Source organism: Phyllopteryx taeniolatus, chromosome 17 (assembly GCF_024500385.1).
Source record: "Phyllopteryx taeniolatus isolate TA_2022b chromosome 17, UOR_Ptae_1.2, whole genome shotgun sequence".
In the NCBI taxonomy this organism is placed as follows: domain Eukaryota; kingdom Metazoa; phylum Chordata; class Actinopteri; order Syngnathiformes; family Syngnathidae; genus Phyllopteryx; species Phyllopteryx taeniolatus.
The window spans coordinates 3,242,752-3,269,712 of record NC_084518.1 but is presented as its reverse complement, the minus strand read 5'-3'; the positions used below and the strand labels follow the sequence as shown (position 1 = coordinate 3,269,712).

The 26,961-nt window shown below is 41.9% G+C and overlaps 1 protein-coding gene across 2 annotated transcripts in view; it reads left to right on the top strand.

Annotated features, from left to right (window-relative positions):
* The window catches only part of srrm3 (serine/arginine repetitive matrix 3), a 70,711-nt gene that overhangs the window by 40,795 nt on the left and 2,955 nt on the right, over positions 1 to 26,961 (top strand). Inside the window, exons 4-13 of one of the 2 annotated variants that reach the window (XM_061751933.1) lie at positions 2,853 to 2,945; positions 3,436 to 3,516; positions 4,405 to 4,473; positions 6,297 to 6,332; positions 7,761 to 7,811; positions 8,197 to 8,304; positions 9,799 to 9,958; positions 20,774 to 21,042; positions 22,308 to 22,553; positions 22,628 to 22,759. In XM_061751933.1, coding sequence (XP_061607917.1) covers positions 2,853 to 2,945; positions 3,436 to 3,516; positions 4,405 to 4,473; positions 6,297 to 6,332; positions 7,761 to 7,811; positions 8,197 to 8,304; positions 9,799 to 9,958; positions 20,774 to 21,042; positions 22,308 to 22,553; positions 22,628 to 22,759 — 1,245 coding nt within the window. Of the gene's footprint in view, positions 1 to 2,852; positions 2,946 to 3,435; positions 3,517 to 4,404; positions 4,474 to 6,296; positions 6,333 to 7,760; positions 7,812 to 8,196; positions 8,305 to 9,798; positions 9,968 to 20,773; positions 21,043 to 22,307; positions 22,554 to 22,627; positions 22,760 to 26,961 lie in introns of both variants that reach the window. The other variant, XM_061751932.1, reaches the window with a different exon arrangement.

Sequence of the window (26,961 nt, the reverse complement as noted above, 5' to 3'; positions counted from 1 at the left end):
TCATGTCGTTTTGTTTCCTCCTCCACCCTCACGTTCTTGCTATTTTAAAAAGAGAATGGCGTTTGAAACCAGTAATGATCTAACTGAGGCATACACATAATTTAGATCATTTGTGGGGGGAAAAAAAATCATTTGATACATTGGTTTCTTTCTGGTTTTTCCTACACTGTCAGAAATTGTGGTCCACAAATGTACTCTTGTCCAATTTCTTCTGTCCCTTTTCCACTAAAGTGTCAAGCGTATAAGATCAGCATTGTTGAGGGTAACACCCCAGTGGCGAGCCGTTGTCCATCGCTCCATCCATTTTCTATAGCATTTGTCCTCATTCGGGTCACGGGTGATACCCTGGGCCATCGCCCATCAATCGCAGGTCACATATTGAAAAACAAACATACGCACTCAAATTGAAAACTATGTAGTCTTCGATTAACAACGCCAGAATACTGTGAGAAAACCCACTCGCAAACTCCACACAGGAAGGCTCGAGCCAGGATTTCAACCCAGAACCTCGCGAAGGTGTGCGGCAGACATGCAAACCACTCGGTTCACTATACTCTACTTTTACCACTTGAAAACGCCGGCAGAAAGTGGCTGTTATAGCCCTTCTGAGACTGTCCTTCAAACTGTTAGTGCTACTGATGGAGTTAGTTATTGATGGAGAATGGCGGTATCGCGGTGGTGACGTGACCTCACAGTCTGTAAAGTAACGACCGCTAATGGCGCCTTGCTTCCCTCTTACAAACTAGATGAACGATTGTCCCGCCTCTGCACCTCAGCTGGTATCTGCTGACATTTAAGCAGAGCACGCTGAAATGCGGAGGCTTGCTGCAGAGAAGTTATGCAGCAAGTAGATGCGCATAGAGGGGGATTGATAAAAAGGACAGAGCTGGGAGGAATGAGGAAGCATTTTGTAGCTTTTCCCATTTGGGTCCTTCGGAGTCCATTTGGGGATTTCAGGCCCTGATTGAGTGCAACTTCTCCATGAAAGCATCGATGTGGAAAATTGAGAAGTTTGTAATTTACAAGGTTGTTGTCCCCTGCACTTTTCCAAGCCTCAGCACTCACTTGAGGCCTGCACAACACATTATAGCTCCACGTAATGGATGTTCCTCTGCCCGGACAAATGGAAGCGTCTAAATATGTGACATTAGGGAGGCTTGGTTTCATTACTTTCAATGAAAACTATAACCACTCGTGTAAATTGAAATTTTCGTTCTCGAAGAAATCCCGGAATATCACATTTGAAATGTTCCTGGATGCAACGGTCCCGACATTTCGAGGGTTTCGAGGTTACGAATGGCTTGCAATGAACTAGTTTGCACATCGGCGTAAGATAATGTCGTCATGCGGCACGAGAAAGCATGCTCAGTTTCCCCCCCCCTCAAATTCTGCGCCACCTCATTCGGTAGCGCATGATAACATCAAGATATTTCTTGGTTCGCTGCATTAATAAAATACATGAAAAATTCAATACGGGCCAACATTGTCCTACAGCCATGCAAACTTGAACAGACATATCCCAGTACAATCCACACCTTAATCAACAAATGCTTATTTATAAACCTTATAAAAGTAACTCAATCATACATCCGGGGTTGTTTCCTACAAATCCTAATTGATGTCTGTTCCACTTTTTATTCCAGTTTCAACCAAGACACTTAATCCTATAATTACAGATAGATTTATGCCGATTTGTCGACTGTGATGAGACTCCATCATGGCCTCAGCTCTATTGCCCGCCTCCGTGTGTTTCAATCTCCTTACCGTTGGAGGTCTTATTCTACTCCCATAATTTACACACAATCTATTGACAGTCGAAGCCCCTCAGTGGCAGCTTAATACACGTACACAAAAACAGCCCGCAGCAAACATGGACGTGCCAGCACGTAATTTTGTTTGCCGGTAAGCACAATAGATTTCTGGCAGGCGGGATGGGAACACAGACAAGAGCGAAGGCTTCTCATGTTTAAAGACGTGGGTTTTACACAACAAAACTGGCTGGAAAAATAGAATTCAAAAGTCAAAGCTCACTCAAAATGTGTCTCTCTGGATGTATGTACATATATACACACACACAACATTTTTTTGTCAAGAAATTTGTTTAGTAGCATCAATTGACAATGTGCATTATTAGAAGTACCTTTGTAAATCCAGAATCTTTCTTGCGACATTTCAAATGATCGTGTGGGTGTAAATGTCAGTGTACTTACCTACGTTTTCGAGGTGTCGAAAGCGTGGCTGCGAGCTCAGCTAAGGACCATCGGTGTTCATTTGCACGACACGGCATGGATGGATGGTTTTGACATTTTTGGAAGACAATATGGAAAATGTGTTGATTTTTCAATCATGATCTGGCATGATAAAGAGTTTCAATTGTTGTTAATTGCTCTTGTTTGGCAGTGCTCGCGTTTCAAAATGCACAAATATATTTGGAAAAACGACACAAAATACTGTCAGCTAAGGGCCAAATTCTGACAACACCAATTATATATAATATATAAGCTCTTCTTCTTGATACTCAATAATATCCTTTCATCATTGGTCTGCTCTTGCACTTAATGAAATCCAAGAACAAATGAAATTGCCTTGACAGTGGGTCCCACGTGTGTTTGCTTTCATAGATGAATCCCTTTTTCCTTTTCCTTTCTTTACTCAGTCCACTCAATTGGAGGATTCTTGCAAGCAAAACAGATCAACCAGCATTGCTCTAATTCAATTAGCCTTAACATTCACTGTCTGTCCTGTGCTTGACAGTCTCCTCAAGTCTAACAGCAGATTTCACTTTTTGTATGAACTAGTTTACTTTCTACAACCACTCTCCAAATTCCTAACCATCCGCTGCCCTCTTTCAGGGTCAACCACATGCACTACTACCCTGAGGATGATGCTGAATTGGTTGGCGATGAAGATGGCGACTACACCGATGATTATCACAGTGATAACAGGTCAGTCACGCACTTGACGCACTGTATAATGTTCACTTGTTGACCCGCTGCTAATACTCACGTGATTAATTCAATCATCTATGTATTATCTTCACTTCAATGGATATAACACGGGTGCAAATATGAGTGTGAATGTGTGTATTTCAATTTGTGCGATTGACTGAACTAAGCCTCCCGCCATCGTTAAATGGAAAAAAAAAAAAAACATTTCAACATTTCAAGACCCTACCTTAAATTTGAGTATCTTAAAATGCTAATGTGTATTGAGATGCCTCATCATGTGTCGTGGCTGGTTCTTTCTGAATACGCTATATAAAGCCACTAAACACATGCAGTTGCCATTTTTCCTGAAAATGTCAGTTGAATTCCGAATTTACCCGATTTCAGTGGCACGAGAAAATACTGTAGAAGTTCCACTGTATTCTCACTGTGTCCCTTGTTAGATGTTTTCAGTAAGAGCCACTCACTCGTCTTTTTGTGGATATTCCAGAGGAGAGAGGAAATCAAGCAGCTCTCCATCCCCTCGTCCAAAGAAAAGAAAGAAGAAGAAATCTAGCCGCCGAAAAAGTCGGTGAGTGGAAATATGCTGCTCGGAGTGGTTGATGAAATTACCGAAGAATTACGTAGTGATATATTAAAATAGTCAATAACCTTGATATATAAGGTACATACAAGTGCGTACGGAAAGTTTTCAGAGACCCCTAAATTTTTCACTCTTTTTTATATTGCAGCCATTTGCAAAAAAATCATTTAAGTTCATTTTTTTCCTCGGTAATGTACACAGAGCACCCCGTGTTGACAGAAAAAAAAAAAACATATTGCATATCTTTGCTTGCCATTAGCTGGCAACAAACTTGCATAATGTGCTAAGTCGCCATGAAAACGAGGTGATGATGCGTCCTTCGTTCTTCCATTAATTACGTCTTGTCCTCCTTCAGGGATAACAATACATTAAGAAATGTTCAGGACAGTGTTCGGCGCTAGCTAGCCACAAGTGAGCATTTCCATATTCCCTTCTGAGCAGCGTGATGCACGTGGACGCACTGGTCTTCGAAGCAGCTCGGCGCTGGCTGGGAGCTCCGTGACCAGACGTGCATGAGACAGATACCGTGACATCATCACTGAGCTTTACCGCGAATGATCGGTTAAGTCCAAATCTGGACCTTCTACCGATTAAACCATTTCTAAATTCAACCAGCCATTTTCTGAGCCGCTTCTCCTCACAAGGGTCGCGGGCCATTCATAAATTCAAATTGTAAATTCATATTAAACTGCATCCCAACTTCAAGTGCAATATGATGTCCCCGGGGCAATTGACTCGCTATAGCCTCTAATGCGTAAGAATACAAATGCTTAAGTCGACGGGAAAATGTGAGAAATTCACAATTTCAAATTCAAAATTCCGAGTCTCTCAACATTGCAAGGCTGGTCACATGTGTTTCCTTCTCTCCGATGATAGGTTTGGCAGCTCATCACCCTCTCGCAGAGAGAAGAAGAAAAAGAGTAGCAAGAAACACAAACGTGACAGGTGTGTGTATGTATAAACAATGTATAAAGTGTGTGAGAGTCGTCATTTAAGCTACTAATGTTCAGGGATAAAGTCCAACCGTCTCATTTACTACAGTGGCCTTGCATGCATTTATCATATGTTGCTTCCATTTGCCTTGGCAGAGAAGAGAAAGACCAAGAGAAGAGAAAGATGCTAAGGAAGGAAGGAAGGAAAGAAAAGGAAGAAAAGGGAAGATGAAAAAGAGGAAAGACAGTAAGGTGCAGGAAGATAGGAAGGGTGAGGAAGTAAGACAAAAGAAGAGAAGCAAAGAGGAGAGAAATAAATAATAGAAGGTAAGCAGGGAAATATATGATGGAAGGAGGCTTTGTGGATGTGAAGAACGAAATGGTTTTTACTCGAGTCGACGTAAGGTGGTCATCGTTCCTTCTTATCACTACAGCTGGACCATGTTTTTTTGACCATGTTAGGCTGACAGTTAAAACGTGGAGCGAACTAAGACTAACTCACTACCTAACTAAAATGTCGACTTTTATAAGAGAACGTTTGGCCTTTCGGACTCATTCAAATGTTTATCCTGTCAGGGACATACGCATATATAAAATACGTGTCTCTTCATTCGCAACATGGACATGATGTCAACAACTCTGTCCATTCATGCACACTTAATATCCGTAAATTATCAGATATATATCAATTATAGAATTGTGTTCCTCAAATTCACCAGTTCTCAGAAGTGGGGCCAAATGCAGGGCTCTAACGACACAGCCTTCGTATATGGAGGAGGAGAGGACCTCCGACGAAAAATGAGCCTCTTCTCAGTTTACCAAACACTACAACGCCCATGTTCCCCATTTCTCAGCCACCCCCTTCTGCCCGAGTCCCCTTTGTCCCCCTCTTCTATCACCTGAGTGTCACACGACAGCCGCTCTGCAGTGCACATGCTGTTGATGCTTGAATAATGTATGGTTTGAGGCACATGGGAAGAGCATAAAGGGTTCCACCCCAGAGATTGAAATTTGCCCTTTTAAGTTGCACGAGGACGGTGCAGCACAGTACTTGGTTATCATTATGTCGTGGAATTCACAAAGCTTCTTGCATGTTATAAAAACAGTTGGGATTTGTGTAACGGGGGCACGTACTTTCTCTGTCGTGGCAGGCTAGTTGTGCACCTTTGTTCAATAACAGAACAATGAATTCTCCAGAGCAACACCTCATATCCACTCGTTCCCAGTGGGCTGCCTCCAATGGGGGGGGGGGGGGGGGGGAAAAGCGGGTAGCTACAATAATTTATACATCACACCTGTGACAGTTTTATTACCCCACTTTCACCTTTCTAGCGATGTCACTCTGCCGCGCACTCTTGGTGTGCGAACCGACAGGGGAACCGCTGCAAAATAACAACATCTCCCACCGACTTTCACTCATCCCCATGCAAACCGCAATGAGGTGACATGGACGGATGACTGCGTGTTACAGGGATCTGTCATTGAACGCCTGGGTCAATAAACAAGGGTGATATATTGGACATCCCGCAGAAACCAGGAAGTTGGATCTTAATAATAAGAGTTCCCTTTCTTTGCACATACCCGTATGTAAAGACATGCAAGTGTTTGGCTAACAAGTTCAACGCGTTCCCACTAAACTGAACAAACTAAAATTCTGACACCGCATCAGGTGTTAGGTGACACTCTCCTGTCTTTGCACCCATTATTTTGAAGGTCAGTCACCATCACAGAATAATGTAAAAGACATTTTCTGGTTAAAAATATCTGTTTTCTAGTGCACATATGAAGAATTCAGTTTCAGAAGCTGTCTAATAATAACCATGTTTACTTTTGTAGGTCGGCATCAGGCTCCAGCAAAAAGAGGAGGTACAGGTAAAAAGAGAAGACAATTAGAAGCGATCCCATACAGTATTGGTGATTATATTGTGTACAAATATAAAATCGAATTTAATGAGATCCAACTGAATGTAAAAAAAAAATAATAAATTGACCTTAAGATAATAATGTTCACTTTCGTTTTAAAACCGTTGTATTTTGCAACTGACGTTTTTGCATCATAGTGATAGCCTTGTTTCCAATCCATATTTAGACATTGGTTTCACAATGTCCAACTGTACACAATTTAATTGCGCATTATACTGCATCACCATTCATTCTTACTGTCTCCTATACAGTACCTATTTACAGAGTTCATTATGCTATTATTTGTATGGTTATACGATGTGTGGAACATGTTTAATATGTCTTTGTCAACTTTAATCAGAGTACTAACCCCCCTATAATTCAAAAGCTTGATGGGGACGAAAATTCCATGATGCTCTCCAATCTCTAAAAAATATGTTTCTAATATTTTGCCCCAAATGCAGCCCTTGTTTTGGATCAAATTATCCAGTGTCCAGTGAGTGTATCTACAACATATTTCATGCTCAAAGTTGTTATAGTCAGGGGTGTCAAACTCATTTTTGTCACGGGCCACATCGTAGCGACTGAATTGGGACGAGCGAATACCGATAGCGGGTATCGCTATCGGGCCGATACCGGCCTTATTTCAAGGGTTAGGGTACTCGTGGAGGCTGCCGACACTGACCACCGAAAAAATGTGACATGGAGTAAGTCCTCCTCCCCAGTAGTTGGCGCCGCGACACATTTGACACATTGGTAAATCCTCATGTACGTCAGAAAGAAAGAAATGTCTTTTTTCACAATTGTCTGTCATTGTGTTAATTGAAATTGTATGTATCAAAAGTACTAGTGCTATCGGTATCATGAGTACTCAAGAATAAATACTTTTACTGGTGTCGGTCTGAAAACAAAAGTATCCATCCATCCATCCATCCAGCCATTTCCTTTACCGCTTCTCCTCACTAGGCTCGCTGGCGTGCTGGAGCCTATCCCAGCTATGTATAATCGCCTAATCATATTTCATATACACAACAAATTAATGGATAACTAGTTTTGACATCAGAGGCCAGTAAAAAAAAATGTTAGTTCAACTATAATTCGATTTTATTTTCGAACCAAGTGGAATTGGTTCCAAAGAAATGCTTACAATATTTCAATGCAGTTTTGAAGTGGACGTACATGATTAGCTTTTGCGAGCCACATAAAGTGTCGTGGCGGGCCGGATCTGGCCCCCGCCCGGGCCATGAGTCTGACACCTGTGGTCTAGCTTTGAACATAGCACCAAAATGCAAATCTTCTTTTGTGGTCTGATTAAAAGTCAAACCATAGCATAGTCAAGGGAATGATAACCTGTTAAATGTAAAATCTTTCTTCACCAGTCTCTCACTTCTGTTTCAGGTCGGGCAGCCCAAAGGACAAACACAAAAACAAGAACAAACAGAAAAAGAGGTGAGACACACATCGACCCCAGGAAAAAAATCTTATATTGTTTACATGTGAAACTGTCAGAATGACTTTTCTTTTCCAGAATTACTCCGTTGTGAGTAGCGGGTCAGTCATACATTTGTATTGGTATTTTGGAGTCTTTTATGTCAGATTCAGCTTGACACAGAATGTGAAAGAGTGTGAAGCACCAATTGATTTTTTTTTTTTCAGCTTTGCACTCCCCCCTTGGCTCGATCGGAAAGTTTTCAGCTGTGCCTGCCCTGCTTTACACGCAATCAGATGGATGACTGAGTTCGCTTACTGCATGTGTGTCGCTGTGGTGTACACAAACGCACAAATTCCTTCGTATTGGCGCTAATGTGTTTGTCCCTTTGTGGCGTCCATTTAGATCCCCCGCTGAGACCCCCAGAAGGAGCGTACAGCGTCAAGGCAGCTGTTGCAGCAGCCGCAGCGCCTCGCTGTCATCCACTGGGAGCACCTCCAAGTCTCCCGGCAGGTAGATTCCACAAATCACACACACGTGTGCATGATTTTCTGACACAGCGGCATCACTCTACTTTGTCACTAGCACTTATCCTTCATTTATTTTCCGTCTTGAGGGGAGGATTAGGATAAAAACGGGCCTCCTCGACGAATCTTTTAATGACCCCCGTTAAATGGTTGAGATTCATTCTGCTCTCATATTGTGATACTAATTGCTTGTCACACTGTTAGACAGTTCTATTTTCAAAAACAGCCACACGCAGTTGCTATTTCCTGGTGTTCAATCTAAATCATAATACATGTAACTGTTTGAAGGCGTGAGGGGCAGTCTATATTGTCATTTACAGTGCCGTGAAAAACTATTGGCTCCCTTCTCAAATTCTTGTTTTTTTTTTTTTTTTTTTGCATAGTTTCCCCACTTTAATGCTGAAGATGTTTATCGCATCACATGTACCGTACATAAGATAAACCATTGAAGGGCTGAACATTTAGTTGTTGGCCATTAGCATTGGTAGCTCGGTGAATGAAGTGCATCTATGATTGTCATGTTTTGGGTGCAGTGTATGTTTTGTTGGGGAGTTGTATTTTACATGGAGAAAGCAAACCGTTTTAATTTAAATGGTCACTGGTTGAAATGCTGGCTCCTACTATCCGCATGTGGAAGTGTCCTTGGGCAAGACACTGAACCCTAATTTGCTCCCAGTGGGCCTGGCAGCGCCTTGCATGGTGCATGAATGGGTGTAAAGCGCTTAGGGCACTGCGATATTGTAGATCACGCGCTATATAAGGGCAGTCATTTACCATTTCAAAAAAAAAAAAGTGGATGTTGGTCATGAAAATGGATGACCTCGCTGCTTTCTTGGGAACTGAGTCACCACCTTACTCAATGCAGCAACAACTTGACATCAGTTCTTCAAATGTATTCTGTGTACCAGTATATTGCAGCCTTTAATCCAAAATATTAAAGACAAATTTGGAAATGTTTGAAATGACTTTTTTTTTTTTTTTTTTTAACCAGCGGGCTGCAAAGCCGAACTGTTCTTGGCAGGGCTCAGCCGGTTGGCATGTGCACGCCACATTGACCGGCTGCCTATTTGGCTTTTATTCTTTAAAAAAAGAAATAAATAAATAAAATTTAAAAAAACAACTTCATCTCTTGTGTGAAACCCATGTAACATTTTACGTTGTCCTTTTGTGTGTGTTGAATTTTGGTTTTCGTTGATCTTTGCAGCAACCAATGCTGTCAAATCACACATTCCAACTCCAAAATAATCATTCTTATTAGATTATGACCATACGTATGTTTCTTCTTTTGAATGCTAACCTACTGCTGGTCCATCAGAGGTTTGATTTAATACTGACTTAATACATTAACAAATGTTTGCTTCTTCTTTGCCTCTCCTGGTGCGTCACTGCCACTCTTTATAACATCACAAGCAGTTTTATTTCCTATGTACTGGACTGTGTATCAAAAAAAGCGTATCACTTCGTGGCTCTGTTCTTCCAGACTGAACTCCAAGCACAAGAAGGATGGAAAGAAGGCTCGCTGCGCTTCACTATCCCCGGGCCAGAACAGTCCCACTGCTTGGCACAATGGCGACCACACCCAGCGCAGTCACAATTGCCACAAAGCCGGCAGCAGACTCAACCACACTGACGGCAATAAGGTGCAAGATGTATGTCATCTCCTCTTTTCTACTCCTTTAAATCTCTCCCTCCCCAACCTGCCCACAGTCTCTAACATATGACTTTATTTATTCTTTTCATCAGTAATTCATAGGTTACAAGGCACATACTCTATGACTGTACATGAATGTGATGTGTAGAAGACCTGCTGCTTTGTTTCTGGCTTTCTTTTGACTCCTCTGCCATCTTGTTCATTGTTATTGTTGTGTGGAGGCAACACAGACGTAGGTTCTTTGTGTGTGTGTGCGCGCGCGCGCGCGCACACGTGCGTGTGTGTGTTCCAGATAGATCTAAGTACAGAATTAGCATATTTTCTTCACGTCCATCTCTGATTCCAGAACAATGAGCAAAACAAGGTGTGTTTCCCTTCATGTGTTTGCTCACTGGGGCATATGAATATAATAAAAAGGTTGACCTAGTTGTTAGCAGATATGACTGCTGCAAATAAATAAAAAAAGGTCCGCGTAATGAACTAAAACACGTCTTCCAGAACATTTCAAGTTCAAAGCAACATTTTTGATCAACTCTTCAATGATACAGACGCTGATGAGGCACATGATACTTAAAGCCATCTGAAATGCTAATCACTGAATAATCCAATTATCCATCGAATAGTAATATCCCGGCAAATTCTGCTATTATTCCTTCCTTTAACAAACAGCATGTTTTGTCATAATATGCATGCAGTATAGAGCCTGATCTGGATATATTGTTCTTGGATTTGAATACACGGAAATAAGTGGAAAGTGACATATTTATGTGTTAGTTAAAAAAAAATAATAATAATAATGTGCCCTCATTGTAACCATGATGCTATAATAACACGTGTCTTTAATAACACTGTCCAATAGACAGGAAACTCGTTTTTGATAAATGCATCCTGAGCTAAACAAGAAAGACAGCTGCTATATTTAAGTGAATCTTCTGCTGAGTCCTTCAAGACTCACTCGGGAGAGGCGATGTCACACTGCTGCCTTCTGTTTTGTATTCTTGCATGTGTCTTCTGAGGCCTCATCTGATCTTTGTCTGCTTCTCCCATTCATTCTTCTTTCTTTTCTTACCCCTTGATCAATTTAAATGGTATTTAACAATGAATAAATGCCCCAATGTCTCTCTTGTTTATATAAAAAGCACTCAAATGCTTTGGAGCTGGACCAAGTAGGTTAAACTGGGTATGTGGAATCGTTTCTTCTTATCAATCCAGTTGTCTTTCTGTCAAACACAAGCTCTGCTCAGTCATAGATTCTCCTCTCCTCAGGGGCACAACAGCAGGAGTTCATTGACTAGGCTTCTTTCCATGTCAGTTTGCATGTTGCCTCTAGGTGGCAGTATCTTCTGTGTCTGACTATTGTCTCTACGCTGATCTTACGGGTGGAGAATGGCAAGCAAAGCTTTTTTAGACCATGTACCTTTCGGACGTAGTGAAGCCACATATTTTGAGCGCCTTTGAATATTTCAAACAACATCTTACGTACTACCATTGTTAGCTGTTGTTAACAGCGAGGACATTGTGTGAAGGTTCCTGAATGAAATGAACTTTGATTTGATTGCTGCAGCTGTGTGGTTTTGCAAATGCTCTGTTTTTGTTTTGTTTGTTTTTCATTTTAATCTATATACAGTTACAGTTTGTGATTTTTTTACCCCTGACCTGCGTTTGGGTCTGTCTCATCCAAAGACATTCCAGGATGCTTCCCAAAGGTGTTAGGGGTGCGGTGTCTGCTTAATCAGTGATGGGGAAATTAATCTGATGCACAGCGGCAACTCATTAATGAAGTTCCCACGCAAAAAAATTGTAAAACAAATATTTCCTCCAGCCGGGAATGGTGGTCAAAGACATTATCTGTACAAAATGTATTGTGTAATCTAACACATTTTTAGGGTGCGACCGATGGATTTTTTTTTTTAAGGCTGATGCCGATTCCGATATTTGGCGGAATAAAATTCTCATAACCGATTAATCGGACAAATAATTAAAAAATATATATAATGAATTAAATAACTTCATTTTTTGGTCTCTTAAGACTTACAAAAATAAAGATATTAATTACAGGCAGAACACTCGACTGTTTTACGATACTTTGTCCTTTAATTTGTTTAACTTTACAACTGAGGAAAATGGGCAAAAATTGTTTGAATGTCATCGTCTTTGTCGTACGTTGTAATGTGTACAAAAATCTTTTTTTTTTAATAAACCGGCCTATTTTTGCTGACCCAGAAATACTCGCGATCAATATGACCACTGAGGCATGACAGGCACACGTTTTTACCATGCACGTGATGAATCCATTCAGGCAGCTGGGCAACGTGGCGGCACTATCGACACACAGACCAACATAAAGTTGATATACTGTAATTATCTACACCAAACCTGTTCAAATGACATTTAAAAAATGTCCAAGGTGACTTGTACACAGTTGATGATTTCAACTTTTTATTGGAACTGAAGAGGGTATTGAAAATACCCTCTTCTGGTTTACAATCCTGCAAAAGAATAAATGCTGAAATAATAAATTGGTCAGTGCGATGTTTTTTGTTTTGTTTGAGTTTTTTTTTTTTTTTCAAAAAGAAAGACAGCCAAATCTATGTTGTTTGCTCGTGGGTGTCACGGTTAACGGTCACAGCTCGGACAAAAGCAGCGCACATCCAGGGGGGAAGCATCCAGGATGGGCATGAGAGACAGTGTCAAACTGGGCTAGACATGTAAAGTCAAGAACGCGGGCCCTGCTGATAATGTGGGACAACTCCCACTTCTATTAACATTGCTTTAGTATTTTAAAGGGACCCAAGCCATTTTAAACATGTTTCTTTGTCACATAGGACAGTTGAAACCATAGGGTCACACACTTAAACAATGTTCGGAATCATTCACTCATTCCCTACTCCCTAATTATTATACAGGGATTTCTATATACTGTAGTAGACCATATAGGGTTCACTGATCACTCAAATGAAAAAGAGTTTTTGGACACTAGTCGGGCATGCTTTTAACGACGTCGTTGCTGTCGCATAATTACAGTGGACTAGATCAATGTCAGCTGGTGGACTTTCCATAATAAATATTCAACAAATACATAAGCAAATTGCTTTCATGTCCAAAAGATCTACTTTCATTCAAGATATTTTCACACCACAGCTCTTCATTGGTGGCTATTATTTTCTCTCTCAGATATACTATAGTGCTTTTCTAGTGTCCAATCGCTACTTTTCAATGTACTGTGGGATTCATACATACATACATACATACATTCGAATACCACTCTAAAATGGCAAAGTGACTATTACAGGGAAGTAGTGGATAGAGAATGATTCTAAACCCAACTTTATTGTGCCTTTCACTGTTTCAGTAAAAACAAAAAGCTTAAAAAAGCAACAAAGAGGAACTGACATCAAAACGGTAGTAGCGGTGGTGGTGGTAGTATTAGTAGTTGTAGTAATAGTTGAAGTGGTATTATTAGTAGTAATGGCACAGTAGAAGATATTAGATGTAAAGAAGAGCCAAGCCAAAATATGACTGGGGTCCCTTTCAAATGTACTCACTCTCTCCAGTTCATTTCAGCGGTAACACTCTTCCTCTCTTCTCCGAGCTCCTCATTTGTGTCATGTGACTCACAGCTGACTCTTGTTGTTGTTGCATTTTTTTCTTTCCCACATATTTGTCACATTTGCCAGCTCTGCATGCACACCTTACCTTACCTTACCTTACCTCCCTTCTTCCTTCCACTAATATGATCATAAACTACTGTATATCCACGTAAGCCCCCCACCCCTCCCACTAACCCCCCAACCCCCCCTCCATGTTTGGATACAAATATGGCTGCATTTGTACAAGCGAAAAAGACAAAGCAAAAATCATGTAGTTTCTAGAATCATCCTAATTTTCCATCTGGATTTTATTTCTCTTCCTTTTCTTTTGACTTTTTGGTTTGTTTATTTATCGTTAGTCTCTGGACAAAAATGTAGCTTTGATACTAAAAGAGGTCATTGTCTTTTTCCCATATCGCTGCGGAGAAAATTCCCTTTTCCTATCTTTTTTTTCTTTCTTTCCTTGTTTTGTTGATATTGCATACGTGTCACTGATTGAAATGGAAGGTAGGTAACGCTTTGCCTACGCACGTGATCTTTATGCAGATGAGAATGTGACAAGCACCCTAGCCTGAGTGACGTCAATGTTTCTCTCTCTTTCCCTCTGTTCTTAAAAAGTGGTCTTTAAAAAAACTTAATTTGCGGCATCGATTATGATTTCAACCTTGAAGATTTTATTACTTACTACACACACTCGTTTTTTTCTTTTCTTCTGGTCTTCCTGGTCCATTATCTCTCAACATTTTGTTGTTTTTGTTTTTGCAGAATCAATTTCTTGTTTGTATGTGAGTTAGTATATCCGTCTTAGGATTTCCACAATTCTTTTAAACAGTTGTCGGAAGCACCAGTGGGCGCAAGTTTACTTATTACAGTCTACGACATTGTTGTCTTCTGTCTGGAGAACAGAGGATCTTTTTAACAGAAGCATCATGTCAGATTATGAGGCAGTTCAGAGCACTGACCGGCCACAACATTATCTCCACTTGCACAATCCAATGAGATCCAATACAAGGGCTGTATAAAAATAAAATGAATTTACCAAGACAATAATACTGCTCAGGTTTGGCTTGACCTTGTCAGGGAGAGGGTGACAGTGTCAATCAAAACAGAGCACCAAGCGTAAGGTTCTGTTTAGATTGCCTTTTGGTAATTAGTTAGTACAGTGGTACCTTGACTCATGGGTTTATTTTTTAATGTATATTTCTTTAATTATTTTTTTGTGTTTCGATAAAGTAAAATAGCACCGTACTGTCCGACGTCAAAAACTACACAACCACTTTCCATTCACCTTTGTGGAGGCTGGCACATGCGCAAAGCAAGAACCCATTACATTTTACAAGAGCTCAGAAAAAAAAACAACCATAAATGCTTTCAGCCATGCACAGATTTTTTTTTATTATAAACTATGTATTCATCAATACAGTAAACCCTCGCTATATTGTGGTTCACTTATTGCGGATTTATTGCATCATAGATTTTTTTTTTTTAACATGTCAGTCTCTGATACAGTTAGCTTTATTGGCTATGTGATTTTAACGTGGCAGCCATGACTCACATAAGATCAGTTGGGGTCTTTTTCTTAACAGAAAAAGTCACCTAATTTACATATGTCTGGTAAGTCACCAAATTGCTTGAGCATACAAAGAACATGACCAGAAATCAATGTTTCCAAAGTTGTCACACTCAGAGTTTTATGAAATTAATTCACATTCATTTGTATTTTTTTTGTGCCCTAAAATGCCAAGTACAGTACAAAGTTATTGTAAATAAATATGAAAAAGCTGTTTTAGATTTTATCCAAACTTACCATGCTGGTGTGCTTGTTGTCATAGTGACTTGTGGCAAGTCGGGCAGGTTGCTTTCATGAGCCACGAACAATTAGTAATGATTAGATGACCTCAACAAACGACTTGACAAAAAAAAAAAAAAGTTACTGTACAACAAATAGCATGTTCCAGGCTGCAGAGACATCTCTTGCAGAAAAAAAAAAAGAAAATAGATAGAACTCCTGCCACCATGGCCGCTATGTCAATACAATGCCTGGAAATTTGCCACATTCAACATGGCCACCGTGTCAATTTGTTGGAATGTCGCCACGTATGTTTTTTTTTTTCAAATTTACGATAAAGATAATTTGACGATATGCTATAATATAAATGGTGAAACTCTCTGCTTCCTTCCCAGGACATTTATTGATATGATATACATATATATATATATATATATATATACATATATATGATATGCTGAGTGTGTTTTGCAGATTTTCTCATTTTTTCTTTAGCGGAAGTCGTGGATGGATAGTTGGATGGATACATTATTCATCCCATGAGGAAAATTAGATTTAGTAGCTTTATAACAAAGTTTCAAACCCTTTCCACATGACTAGGTATATGTGATGTCATGACCGCGGACTCTTTTTTTTTTTTTTTAATTCCCGGTGACAAGTTTAGCAGCTGATATTGGTAATACAGGACAGGGTTCAAATAAGTAAAGCAGTGGGTGATCGGTGACGGGATAGGGAGATACAATATCTACTTACAAACAGCTACGGCAGTAGGACTATGCTAGCTAGTTCCTCCATTAGCCTCACCGGCAGTAGGGATGACTTTGACAGCGCGCAGCTTTCTTTGTAAATGTTATCCAAATTGATTAAATCTTCCAGTGAATATACGATCGAAAAGGTACGGTCCATTCTCTTCGTTTCACTTTTAAACCGGCCACGTTTCAGAAGCCAACACGTACATCGATTTTCCTGTTGGCCAACAACAAACTATAGGCTACAAGCGTTCCATTGAGGTCCATATTTCAATTAAGCTGCTAAACTCCTGAAAGGGTTGCTCAGCCCACTAGTTTGAAGCACGTCTTATCGTTGGATCTAGTCATATTGTATATCTGTGACCCGGAAATACGTATGTCGCATTCTCTGCCTCTATAGCGCCACAGCGCCAGTAAACAACAGCGACCGATTCTGAAAACTACAGACTTTGTCAACAGCAGTTTAAGTGACAAATGGAAACTATTTTTGGACACATTGTTCGATCCCGAACAATGCTACAGTGCTGTGCAGTGCTACACCCTACGAGGGAAGGACAGGACAAGATAGAACAGGACAAGGACAGGAGAAGAAGCAAGCAGGACCAGGGTCGTGAACCCGGCTGTACAACTGAAGTGTGGTGGCATTAATTATGTAAATTATAAAAGTGTACAGGACGAGAGTATAAGTGAGGGGATACACAAGCGATTTGCATATTCATGAGTTATTTGTCGCAGTAAGTCCGTGACCCCACAGCCAGTGAAAGAGTCCTAGGGTTGTGTGCCTGCGGACACGTGCAAGTGAATTGATAGCGTTTTACATGCACAAAGAAGTGTCCTGTAATTGCTGTGGCCGGCTGAGGACCCCACCCGATCAATCGAGGGGCGGGATCGGGCCCAGGGGTCCGCCCGAGAGCAGCCCGGCGGACGGGACACGTCCCACACCGGGGACCCGTGGGCGGTCCGCAGGCCCCACCGAGGCGCCCGACAACCGGCCGGCCAGCGGGGGCCGCGGGGACCCACTCCAAAGTACTCACCAATACGACTAGTACTTTTGATATATAACAATTCAATTCACACAATGACAGATAATTGTGAACAAAGCTCTTTCTTTCTGACCCACAGAAAGTGGGTTAAAAACTGTTCAACTTTGCTTTTTGCAAATATTCACTCATTTTGAATTTTATGAAGCCATGCAGTTGTAACACGTACAGAATGTAGCGTTGCATTGTCTTCCTGAAATAAGCAAGGCCATCCCTGAAAAAGATGTTGCTTGGATGATGCATGTTGCTCTAAAACCTGTACCGGTATGTACCTTTCAGCATTAATGGTGCCTTCACAGATGTATAAGTTAGCCATGCCATTGGCACGAACACACTCCCATACAATCACAGATGCTGGCTTTTGAACTTTGCGTCCATAACAGTCCGGATGGTTCTTTTCCTCTTTGACCCGGCGGACATGACGTCGATGATTTCGAATAACATTTTGAAATGAGGACTCAAGACACCACGGCACACTTTTCCACTTTGCGTCAGTCCATCTCCAGATGAGCTCAGGCCCAGTGAAGCCAGCCTGCGGGGTTTCTGGGTTTTGTTGATATATGGCTTTCAATTTGCATGGTAGCGTTTTAACTTGAATTTGCAGATGTAGTGACCAACTGTGTTAACTCACAATGGCTTTCTTAAAGTGTTCCTGAGCCCACGTGACGATGTACTTTCCAAAATGATGCCGGTTTTTCAGTGCCGCCTGAGGGATCGAAGGTCACGGGCATTGATTTCTCCAGATTCTCTGAATCTTTTGATAATATTATGAACCGTAGATGATGCAATCCCGAAATTCCTTGCAATTGTACGTTGAGAAACGTTGTTCTTCAACTGTTGACCTATTTGCTCACGCAGTTGTGAACCTCACCCCCTTCTTGCTTGTGAGGAACTGACCCTTTTGGCAATGCTCCTTTTATACTCCATCATGACACTCACCTTTTTCCAATTTACCTGTTGACTTGTGGAATGTTCCAAACAGTTTTTTTTTTTTTGTTTAGTTTTTTTTTTAGCATTCTTGAACATTCCAAGTCTTTTGTTGTTTGCTCATGTTCTAGCTTTTTTGGAACGTGTTTACAGGCATCAAATTCCAAATGAAGGAATATTTCCCAAAAAGCAATAAAGTTCATCAGTTTGAACACTAAATATCTTATATTATAGTTTGAAAAGGTAATCATTGTATTCTGTATATAATACAATAATCAAAGGATAAAGATACATATCTCAAAATAACTTTTCCTTTGACGCAGTCAATAGACAATAGTCAATAAACTGCATTCGTCCATGTTTTATCCAATAGCAATAGCCGATAATAATGCAATTTGCTCCACACCGAACCAATCATGTGGCGTCAGTAGAACAACGCGAAGTTAGCACTTTAGCAGCGAGACGCATCGGGCGCTAATGCTTGTAGCCTGCTGCTGCAGTCGTGTGCCTGAGCAGTGGCACGGAACTTTCAAAGAAAAGCACATGAGTGTTCCCTTGGAAGAGGTGATGGGAGACACAGGCCAAGGCTCAACGGACGACATCGTTGACAAGCAAGGCCTGAAAAGTTCAGCAGTGTGGACCTTATTTTGCTTTTCTAATATCTGACAAGAAACAGTGTCATTCAAGTGGCTGATTAAAGTGATAGACCCCTGTTACCAACTAAATTAGAATTGGAAAACTTGAAAGATTTTGCATGGTCAGATTACACGTTTATGAATATATACATCTTTAGTCTTACATAGTTGTATAATGTTCCATATCATGTTCAACGTTTGACAGAAAATCAACATTTAAATCAAAAGGTGAAGAGTAGGAGGCAACATTTAAGATTGGAAAAAAAATGGATTTGTCTTATATCTTGATATACAGTATATCGCTGGAGACTAATGTGAAAAGAATTATTGTGATAGGATTATTTTTTCCCATATCGCCGAGGCCTAAGTGTGCATTGTTGGAATGTCAGGGCTAAATATATATATATTTGTAATGGATTTATTCTTTGAAACATGAATATTAATTTATGCAATTGCAATGCCGTACATTTAGTGAGGTTATTACACAGTCGTAGCGATAAATGAAATGTTACTAATAATTGGCACCCCGTATCCATACCGGGGGCAAATACAAATATGTCATATTGATAGAGACTTCTATGACTGAACATATTCTGAAATTATTTGATTCGATAGACAAGCAACCCCATTGTGGAGTTTGCCACCCTGGCAGATTCTTGTTCATCTTTGCATGAGCAGTATGTTGGATGGCGCTCTTGTGTTAGATCTCATCTGTGCAGGTGTACCTAATAAAGTGTCCAGTGGGTCTACGTACACTCTATGATCAATTGTTTGCTTTGGTCTTGAGATTTTTCTTTGGCCTCGAAGTTAGAGATGGTCCTGGAAAGTGCAGACCGTAAAGAATTTAAGTAATCCATCTGCAGGTAATCTGACCATTTCACTTATAACCTGATCTCATCCCATTTGTTGCTTAAGTAGGTAGCTGTATTTTCAATCATCCCAAAAAAAAAGCATGTGTTCAGACAGTAAATATCTAAAATGATATGAAATAGTATTTGTAATAACAAAACCTGGTCTAGGCTATTTCAGTCAGAAGTGTTTGCTATAACAGGAGCTCCCCACAGAGAGAGAGACACTTCAAACCAAATGTTTCCACTTCCAAATAGTTCTATAAAGAAGGCCATTAGAGAAGAAGAATTCCAAAACTCAAAAGCTGTGTCCGTGTGAACGTCTAAGGCTGAAGGTAAAGGCTGATGTTCCTGGAGGTGGCTGGCCGAGAGGAAGTACTCCATGTGTGAGGGATCCCTTGCACATCATGGTTTTCCGCTTTGCTTTCACATCTTTTCCATTGATTTCCATGCACTGTCTCATGAGTCACTGACAGGGAAGGGTTTTGTGTCTTTTGCTCTTGCATTTTGTGAATCTAATGATGCACTTATGTTGCCCCACTTTTCCCTTTTCTTCATACCTTACCTACTAAAGGAGGGAATGCCACTTTATTGGTAAGTGGATGTTAACCAGAGGGAGTTAAACGAGAATAACCATTTTTAAAAAAAACCACAAAGAAAAGGGGTCGCTGTTCACATGTCAGCACTTGTCTTCAGGGGGAAAAAAATCCAGAAAGAGAAAATTGAGTAGCAAACGATTTTTGTTTCTGATTCGACTGAATAATTGTGATGTTTATTTTGTTCCCTCCATTTCTGTGATGTTCTGTCGAGTTGTCTTCTCTTTCTGTTGTTTCATTTCTTTGAAATCATGACTTTAAAATATAAAGAAGTCCTCTTTTTTCTCTCTCTACACTATCTGTAGCTCTTCACTTTCTGCCTCTGCTCTATTATTTGGTACACTTTTGATATTTCTCCCTCTCTTCCTTCTCCTAGTTTTGTTTTTGTTTTTGCGGTTATGATTTCTTCAACTCATGATGGTTTTGCATGCCAAGTATTGCATGCGCTGCACCATAGAGGACTATCTATCTATGAGCCATGTTGAGAAAACTTAGATCTTTTTCTTTCTGATGTTACCTTCTTTTGGTACACCGTAGCACTCAGTAAAGTGAGAAAATGAAAACATTCTAATGCTCCTTTGTCCTTTTTTCCTCTTTTTGTTCTTTTTGTTGGTCATCATTTCTTTGCAGAAGCTGCGCCTACTGGCCGCTGGCTCTGCAAGCATCCAGTCTGCTCTGCTGAAAGAGCAGAAGCACCATAGCGCCCCCAGCAGGAGTCAGGCGGCGCACATGTGCACCACAAGTGAAGCTGGAAGTGCGGACAGCGTGAACGCGGCAGGGAGGAGAGCGAGCCAGCGAGGACGGAATAAGAGCTCCCATTCCCCCGCTCACAGCAGCGACTCGGCACGTTCCCGCCGCAACCGCGCTCGCAGAGGGAGGAGCAGCCGTCATCAGAGAAAGTAAGAAGGAAGACTTTCATATCCTGTTGGACCACATGCATCCGTCTAGTTTCCTTACTGCCTGTCCTGTTCCAAGGTCACAGGGAAGCTGGAAAGTGCGTGAAGCGGGTTACGCCCTGCATCAAAATCACAATATCATCAAATTCTAATATCCGTATGGCCCATTCACACGCACACAACAGCATCCGTCTTTCAGCTCCTTTCCCACAGAATGCAAATATCTCTCTGTGTCCATTCACATACACATAATATAAGCAGCTGTCTATTCACAAATGCGACTTGTAGCTCTCCTTCAGTCTAAAGAACAGGCGAGATGTCTTCAAATAAACATTTTCAAAATATTGGGAAGCGTATGACTTACTGAAGCTAACATTCAAATATCGAAACGTGAGCAACCGAATGATGAACATCGATAGTTACGTAGGTGAAAGCAACAAACATTTACCTTTGGTCTGTCAAAGACATTGTCTTGAGAGTCAGGATTTATATTCCCCCGTTTTGTGTCTGTGAAGACACTATTTGCAGTGCCTGAATGATCTGCAGTGCGCAACAACAACACTAGAGCAAAATATGTAGGTAGTACCTATCCCTAACCCTAATCCCAACCGTCACACTTATCCAAACTTTAACTTTAATCCGAACTCTTGCCCCAATTTTTTGGGGGGTTTTTTTGTTTGCCTAAGGTATCGCGTCAGCACTTTTGTATTTTGTCCTCTTCGTCCTACTCGTGTTGCCGTAGCTAGCTGTCAAAGATGGCCAGCCTGTTGCGCATGCGCACATAGATATGGCAGTCCACACTTGTCTCCCATTGAAAATGTGTGGCGCGTTATGAAGCAGAAAATACGACAACGGAGACGCCAGACTGTTGAGCAACTGGAGTCATACATCAAGCAAGGATTAGGAAGAATTCCACCTACGAAGCTTCAACAATTAATGTCGTCACTTCCCAAAGGCTTATCGAGTGATGTTAACAGGAAAGGTGATTAAACGGGCCCCCGTCCCAGCTTTTTTGGAATGTGTTGCATTCAAAATGAGTCAATATTTGCAAGAAAACAATACGTTTTATCAGTTTCAACAATAAATGTATTTGTAGTGTATTCGGTTGAAGATAGGTCGAAAAGGATTTGAAAATCTTTTTATTGACATTCTAAACCATGTCCCAACTTCATTGGATTCGGCTTTCTGTCTCAAAACGTAAACATACATTCACATACACAGAGAATGCAAACATGCTGCGTGTGATAGTTTTTGCTTTCCTTCCTCAGGACAAAAAGCAGCCATTCCTCCAAGCGTCACCACCGCTCCAGTCGAGGTCAGGCACACAACCGCAGCCCATCAGCCTCGCCGGGGCGACACTCGCACACGTCGAGCAGAAAGAAAGAGGTGTCGCGGAGCAAGCAGAACCTGAGGCGTCGCAGCAGCTCGTGGAGCAGCGAACAGTCCTCGTGTGCCCACAGGGACCGAGGCCTCAGCAAGGCCAAGTCTCCTCACAACAGGCAGAACACATCCAGGTGAGCGCACGCTCACAATTCATTCACTGTTTGGGGCCCCTTGTCGGGCTGACCGGGTTCTGTGTGTTATGCAGAGAGAGGGACAGCCCCAGCCGCTGCGATAGCGATGCCGACAGCCGGGCCCGTCGCCGCTCCCGCAGTTACTCGCCCATTCGCAAGCGGAGAAGAGATTCACCCAGTTTCATGGAGGCTCGCAGGATTACCAGGTAACAAAAGCCTTCTGGAAACGCTGGGTCAATATTTGACAGTTTGGTCGGTTCAGTCCCTGACGGTGTCGTTTTCCATGTTCCTAACTTCGGTGCAGGCAGTGGGGGTTCGGTTCCCACTCAATGTGAATTTGAGCGTGATGGTCGACTGTCTCCATATGAGCACTGCGACTGACAAGCAGTCCAGGGTGTTGTCCACCTTTCGCCCAGAGTCAGCTGGGATGGGCACTAGCTCCCCGCGAGCCTCAACAGGATAAGCGGTATAATAAACTAATTCTCCTCAACTGACTAGTGGAAATTGAATCGATAATGATAATGAACAAAAAAAAAAGAATAAATTGATTGCAAGTAAAGATTGCAGTAATTTATAGAATCTGTAGAAACAACTATTTGATTGTGTTGATACAGTGGGTACGGAAAGTATTCAGACCCATTTAAATGTGTCACTCTTTGTTATATTGCAACCATATGTTAAAATCATTTAAGTTCATTTTCCCCTCAGTAATGTACACACAGCACCCCATATTGACAGGAAAAAAAACAGAATTATTGAAATTTTTGCAGATTTATTATAAAAGAAAAATTGACCTATCACACAGCCATAAGAATTCAGACCCTTTGCTGAGTATTTAGCACAAGCACCCTTTTGAGCTAAGACAGCCATGAGTCTTTTTGGGAATGATGATGCAAGTTTTTCACACCTGGATTTGGGGATCCTCTGCCATTCCTCCTTGCAGATCCTCTCCAGTTCTGTCAGGTTGGATGGTGAACGTTGGTGGACACAATTTTCAGGTCTATCCAGAGATGCTCAATTGGGTTTAAGTCAGGGCTCTGGCTGGGCCATTCAAGAACAGTCACGGAGTTGTTCTGAAGCCACTCCTTCGGTATTTTAGCCGTGTGCTTAGAGTCATTGTCTTTTTTGAAGGTGAACCAGTCTGAGGTCCTGAGCACTCTGGAGAAGGTTGTCGTCCATGATATCCCTGTAGTCTATAGACAGGAGTGTGGCTTTCCTAATCGAGTCTCATCAGTATAATCAAGCACAGCTGGACTCCAATGAAGTTGTAGAACCATCTCAAGGATGATCAGAAGAAATGGACAGCACCTGAGTTAAATATATGAGCGTCACAGCAAAGGGTCTGAATACTTACGGTTGTGTGATATTTCAGTTTTTCTTTGTTAATAAATCTGCAAAGATTTAAACAATTCCATTTTTCTGTCAATTTGGGGTGCTGTGTGTACATTAATGAGCAAAAAAAGCAATTTGAATGATTTTAGCAAATGGCTGCAATATAACAAAGAGTGAAAATGTGCCTATGCACCAAACAGCAGTTCAGAGTACCCACCCTTTTTGGAGTCCTCGGAGGGGGTGCTGGAGAGCGCTCCCGCTGGGGACTCCATCGTTCTGCTGGGGGATTTCAATGCTCACGTGGGCAATTCCACCGACACGCCTTCCCACGATGAAGCAGAGTCTGGGTTCTCTGAGGCAGGATCTTCTATCTCTGGGGTTGAGGTCACCAAGGTGGTTAAAAAGCTCCTCGGTGGCAAGGCCCCAGGGGTGGATGAGATTCGCCCGGAGTTCCTAAAGGCTCTGGATGTTGTGGGGCTGTCCTGGTTGACACGCCTCTGCAACATCGCGTGGACATCGGGGATTGGCAGACTGGGGTGGTGGTCCCCATTTTTAAAAGGGGGGACCGGAGGGTGTGTTCCAACTACAGGGGGATCACACTCCTCAGCCTTCCTGGTAAGGTCTATTCAGAGCTGCTGGAGAAGAGGGTCCGTCGGGAAGTCGAATCTCAGATCCAGGAGGAGCAGTGTGGTTTTCGTCCTGGCCTTGGAACAGTGGAGCAGCTCCTTGAGGGTGGATGGGAGTTGTGTTTTGTGGACATGGAGAAGGCGTTTGACCGTGTCCCTGGTGGAGTCCTGTGCGGGGTGCTTCGGGAGTACGGGGTGCCGAACCCCCTGATACGGGCTGTTTGGTCCCTGTACGACCGGTGTCAGAGTTTGGTCCGTATTACTTGCAGTAAGTCGGACTCGTTATCCGGTGAGGGTAGAACTGCGCCAAGGTTGCCCTTTGTCACCGATTCTGTTCATAAACTTTATCGACTTTATGTGGGGAAGAAGGACCTAAGCCGAAAGACGAAGCTCTCGATTTACCGGTCGATCTACGTTCCTACCCTCACCTATGGTCACGAGCTGTGGCCCGGATACGAGCGGCCGAACTGAGTTTCCTCCGCACGGTGTCCGGGCTCTCCCTTAGAGAACGGGCGAGAAGCTCGGTCTTCCGGGAGGAGCTCAGAGTAGAGCCTCGACCCAGGACACGCTGGAGAGACTACGTCTCTCGGCCGGCCCGGGAACGCCTCGGGATCCCCTCAGAAGACCTGGACGAAGTGGCTGGGGAGAGGGAAGTCTGGGCTTCCCTGCTAAAGCTGCTGCCCCCGCGACCTGACCTCGGATAAGCGGAAGAAAATGGATGACTTAAATCAATATATTATATCACCTAAATATATGTTGTTGTTTTATTTAGCCTAAATAAATTCAATACAAAATGAAATCAATTAAAAATAATAATCATAATAATCGTGGTTTTATATATATATATATATATATATATATATACTGTGTGTACAGGGTTAAATGCACTTTACCCATAAGTTTGCTGAGTGTGACGTCAACACTGTGTCACCCCTTGATGCAAGTGGCCCGATATCAATGAATGTAAAAAAGTGAATTGTGCTGTCATCTTTCACTCCAGCCCTTAAAGGTTCCGATGCCAAGACAACAAGATGCGCCTGAGCTGCAAGGGCCAGTTACCGTGGTAACTGTTGCCGTGCAGTCTGACTCCCGAAGCTTGACTGAGCAGTTAAACAACCCCAGAGTAAACGTGGCTTTCTCCTGTTTTTTTTTTCTCTCTCTCCTCCTCCACATCCTTTGTGAAATTCACAGCAACTCTAAAGCTGCCCGCTCACTAATGTAACGCAATTACAAACGCAATCAAGGTTCTTTTTCCACTCACACTTGCCTGTGCGTTGCCACGACAGATTGGCCCGAGAGCATCAACGCACACCTTTTTCCAACTTGTAATAGCAGCAATACCTTGATAGCGTTCTACTAACCCAGTGGCGGGCTGTGTATTTGGTACCTGGGCTTTCAGTGGGCACACACCCAACTTAATCCACCTCTTAACACCACACGACCACATCACAATTATGGAAACCATTAATAATAGGGATTTTCGATGCCACTTTTTTTCAGACAGATACCCGTATGAGTACTCACCAATAACGATACCACTAGTACTTTGGATACATCAAATTTCAATTTACAAAATGACAGATCCAGTCATTGTGAACAAAGACCTTTCTTTCTTTCTCACGCACATGACGATTGGCCGACGTGTCAAACCGCCGCAGTGTAGCGCCAACTACTGGAGAAGGACTTAACTTGAGTCCGATTTTGTATTTTTTTTGCCTTAGTTGTCGGTTGCTGGTAACGGTAGCCCACTACCTTGCTATAAGGCTGGTATTGGCCCGATATCGGTACTCGCCCATCCCTAATCAATAATGTACGAAAACGCAATATAACAGCACACAGCTGTGTCATGGACATACTCTGGAGCAGATCAGAATCAATATTTATCTACTAAAATGACACCAGCGATGCAGATTATTATATGTATTAATATGTGCAGATCTCTCCATATGTGTTTTTCAAAATTGGCTGTAATAGTTTTCCCCTGACCAAGAAATCAGAGGAAAACCGATCGTGGGCGAGCTACTGGGGCACTGTGAGGCGAATTTAAAATCGGACCTGCTAAAGAAGAAGTCCCATTGCTAATATAGTTGAAGTTACATCAGCCAGCACTAAGTCGTCATTGTAAATGAGAACTGGTTCTCAATTGACCGACTTGGTTCATTAAAGGTTAAATGAATAAATAAAAATCAACTACTGACTATGAAGGCCCTGGGCGGATTAGTTTGACAAAAAGAATCGAGCAAGGGAAACAAGGGAGAATGAGCAGAATAGGCTGTGGTGATTAAATGATTACAACTTGACGGAACTGATATTAGAGTTTAGGTCGTGACGGGTCACCGCTGTACTAACCACACTGTTGTTGACTGTTGATGTCTACTGGTGTTTGCCTCCAACGTCAAGTTCTTTTGGGTGCTAATTACTTATCGGAAGCACTTCCACAGTGGCTATGA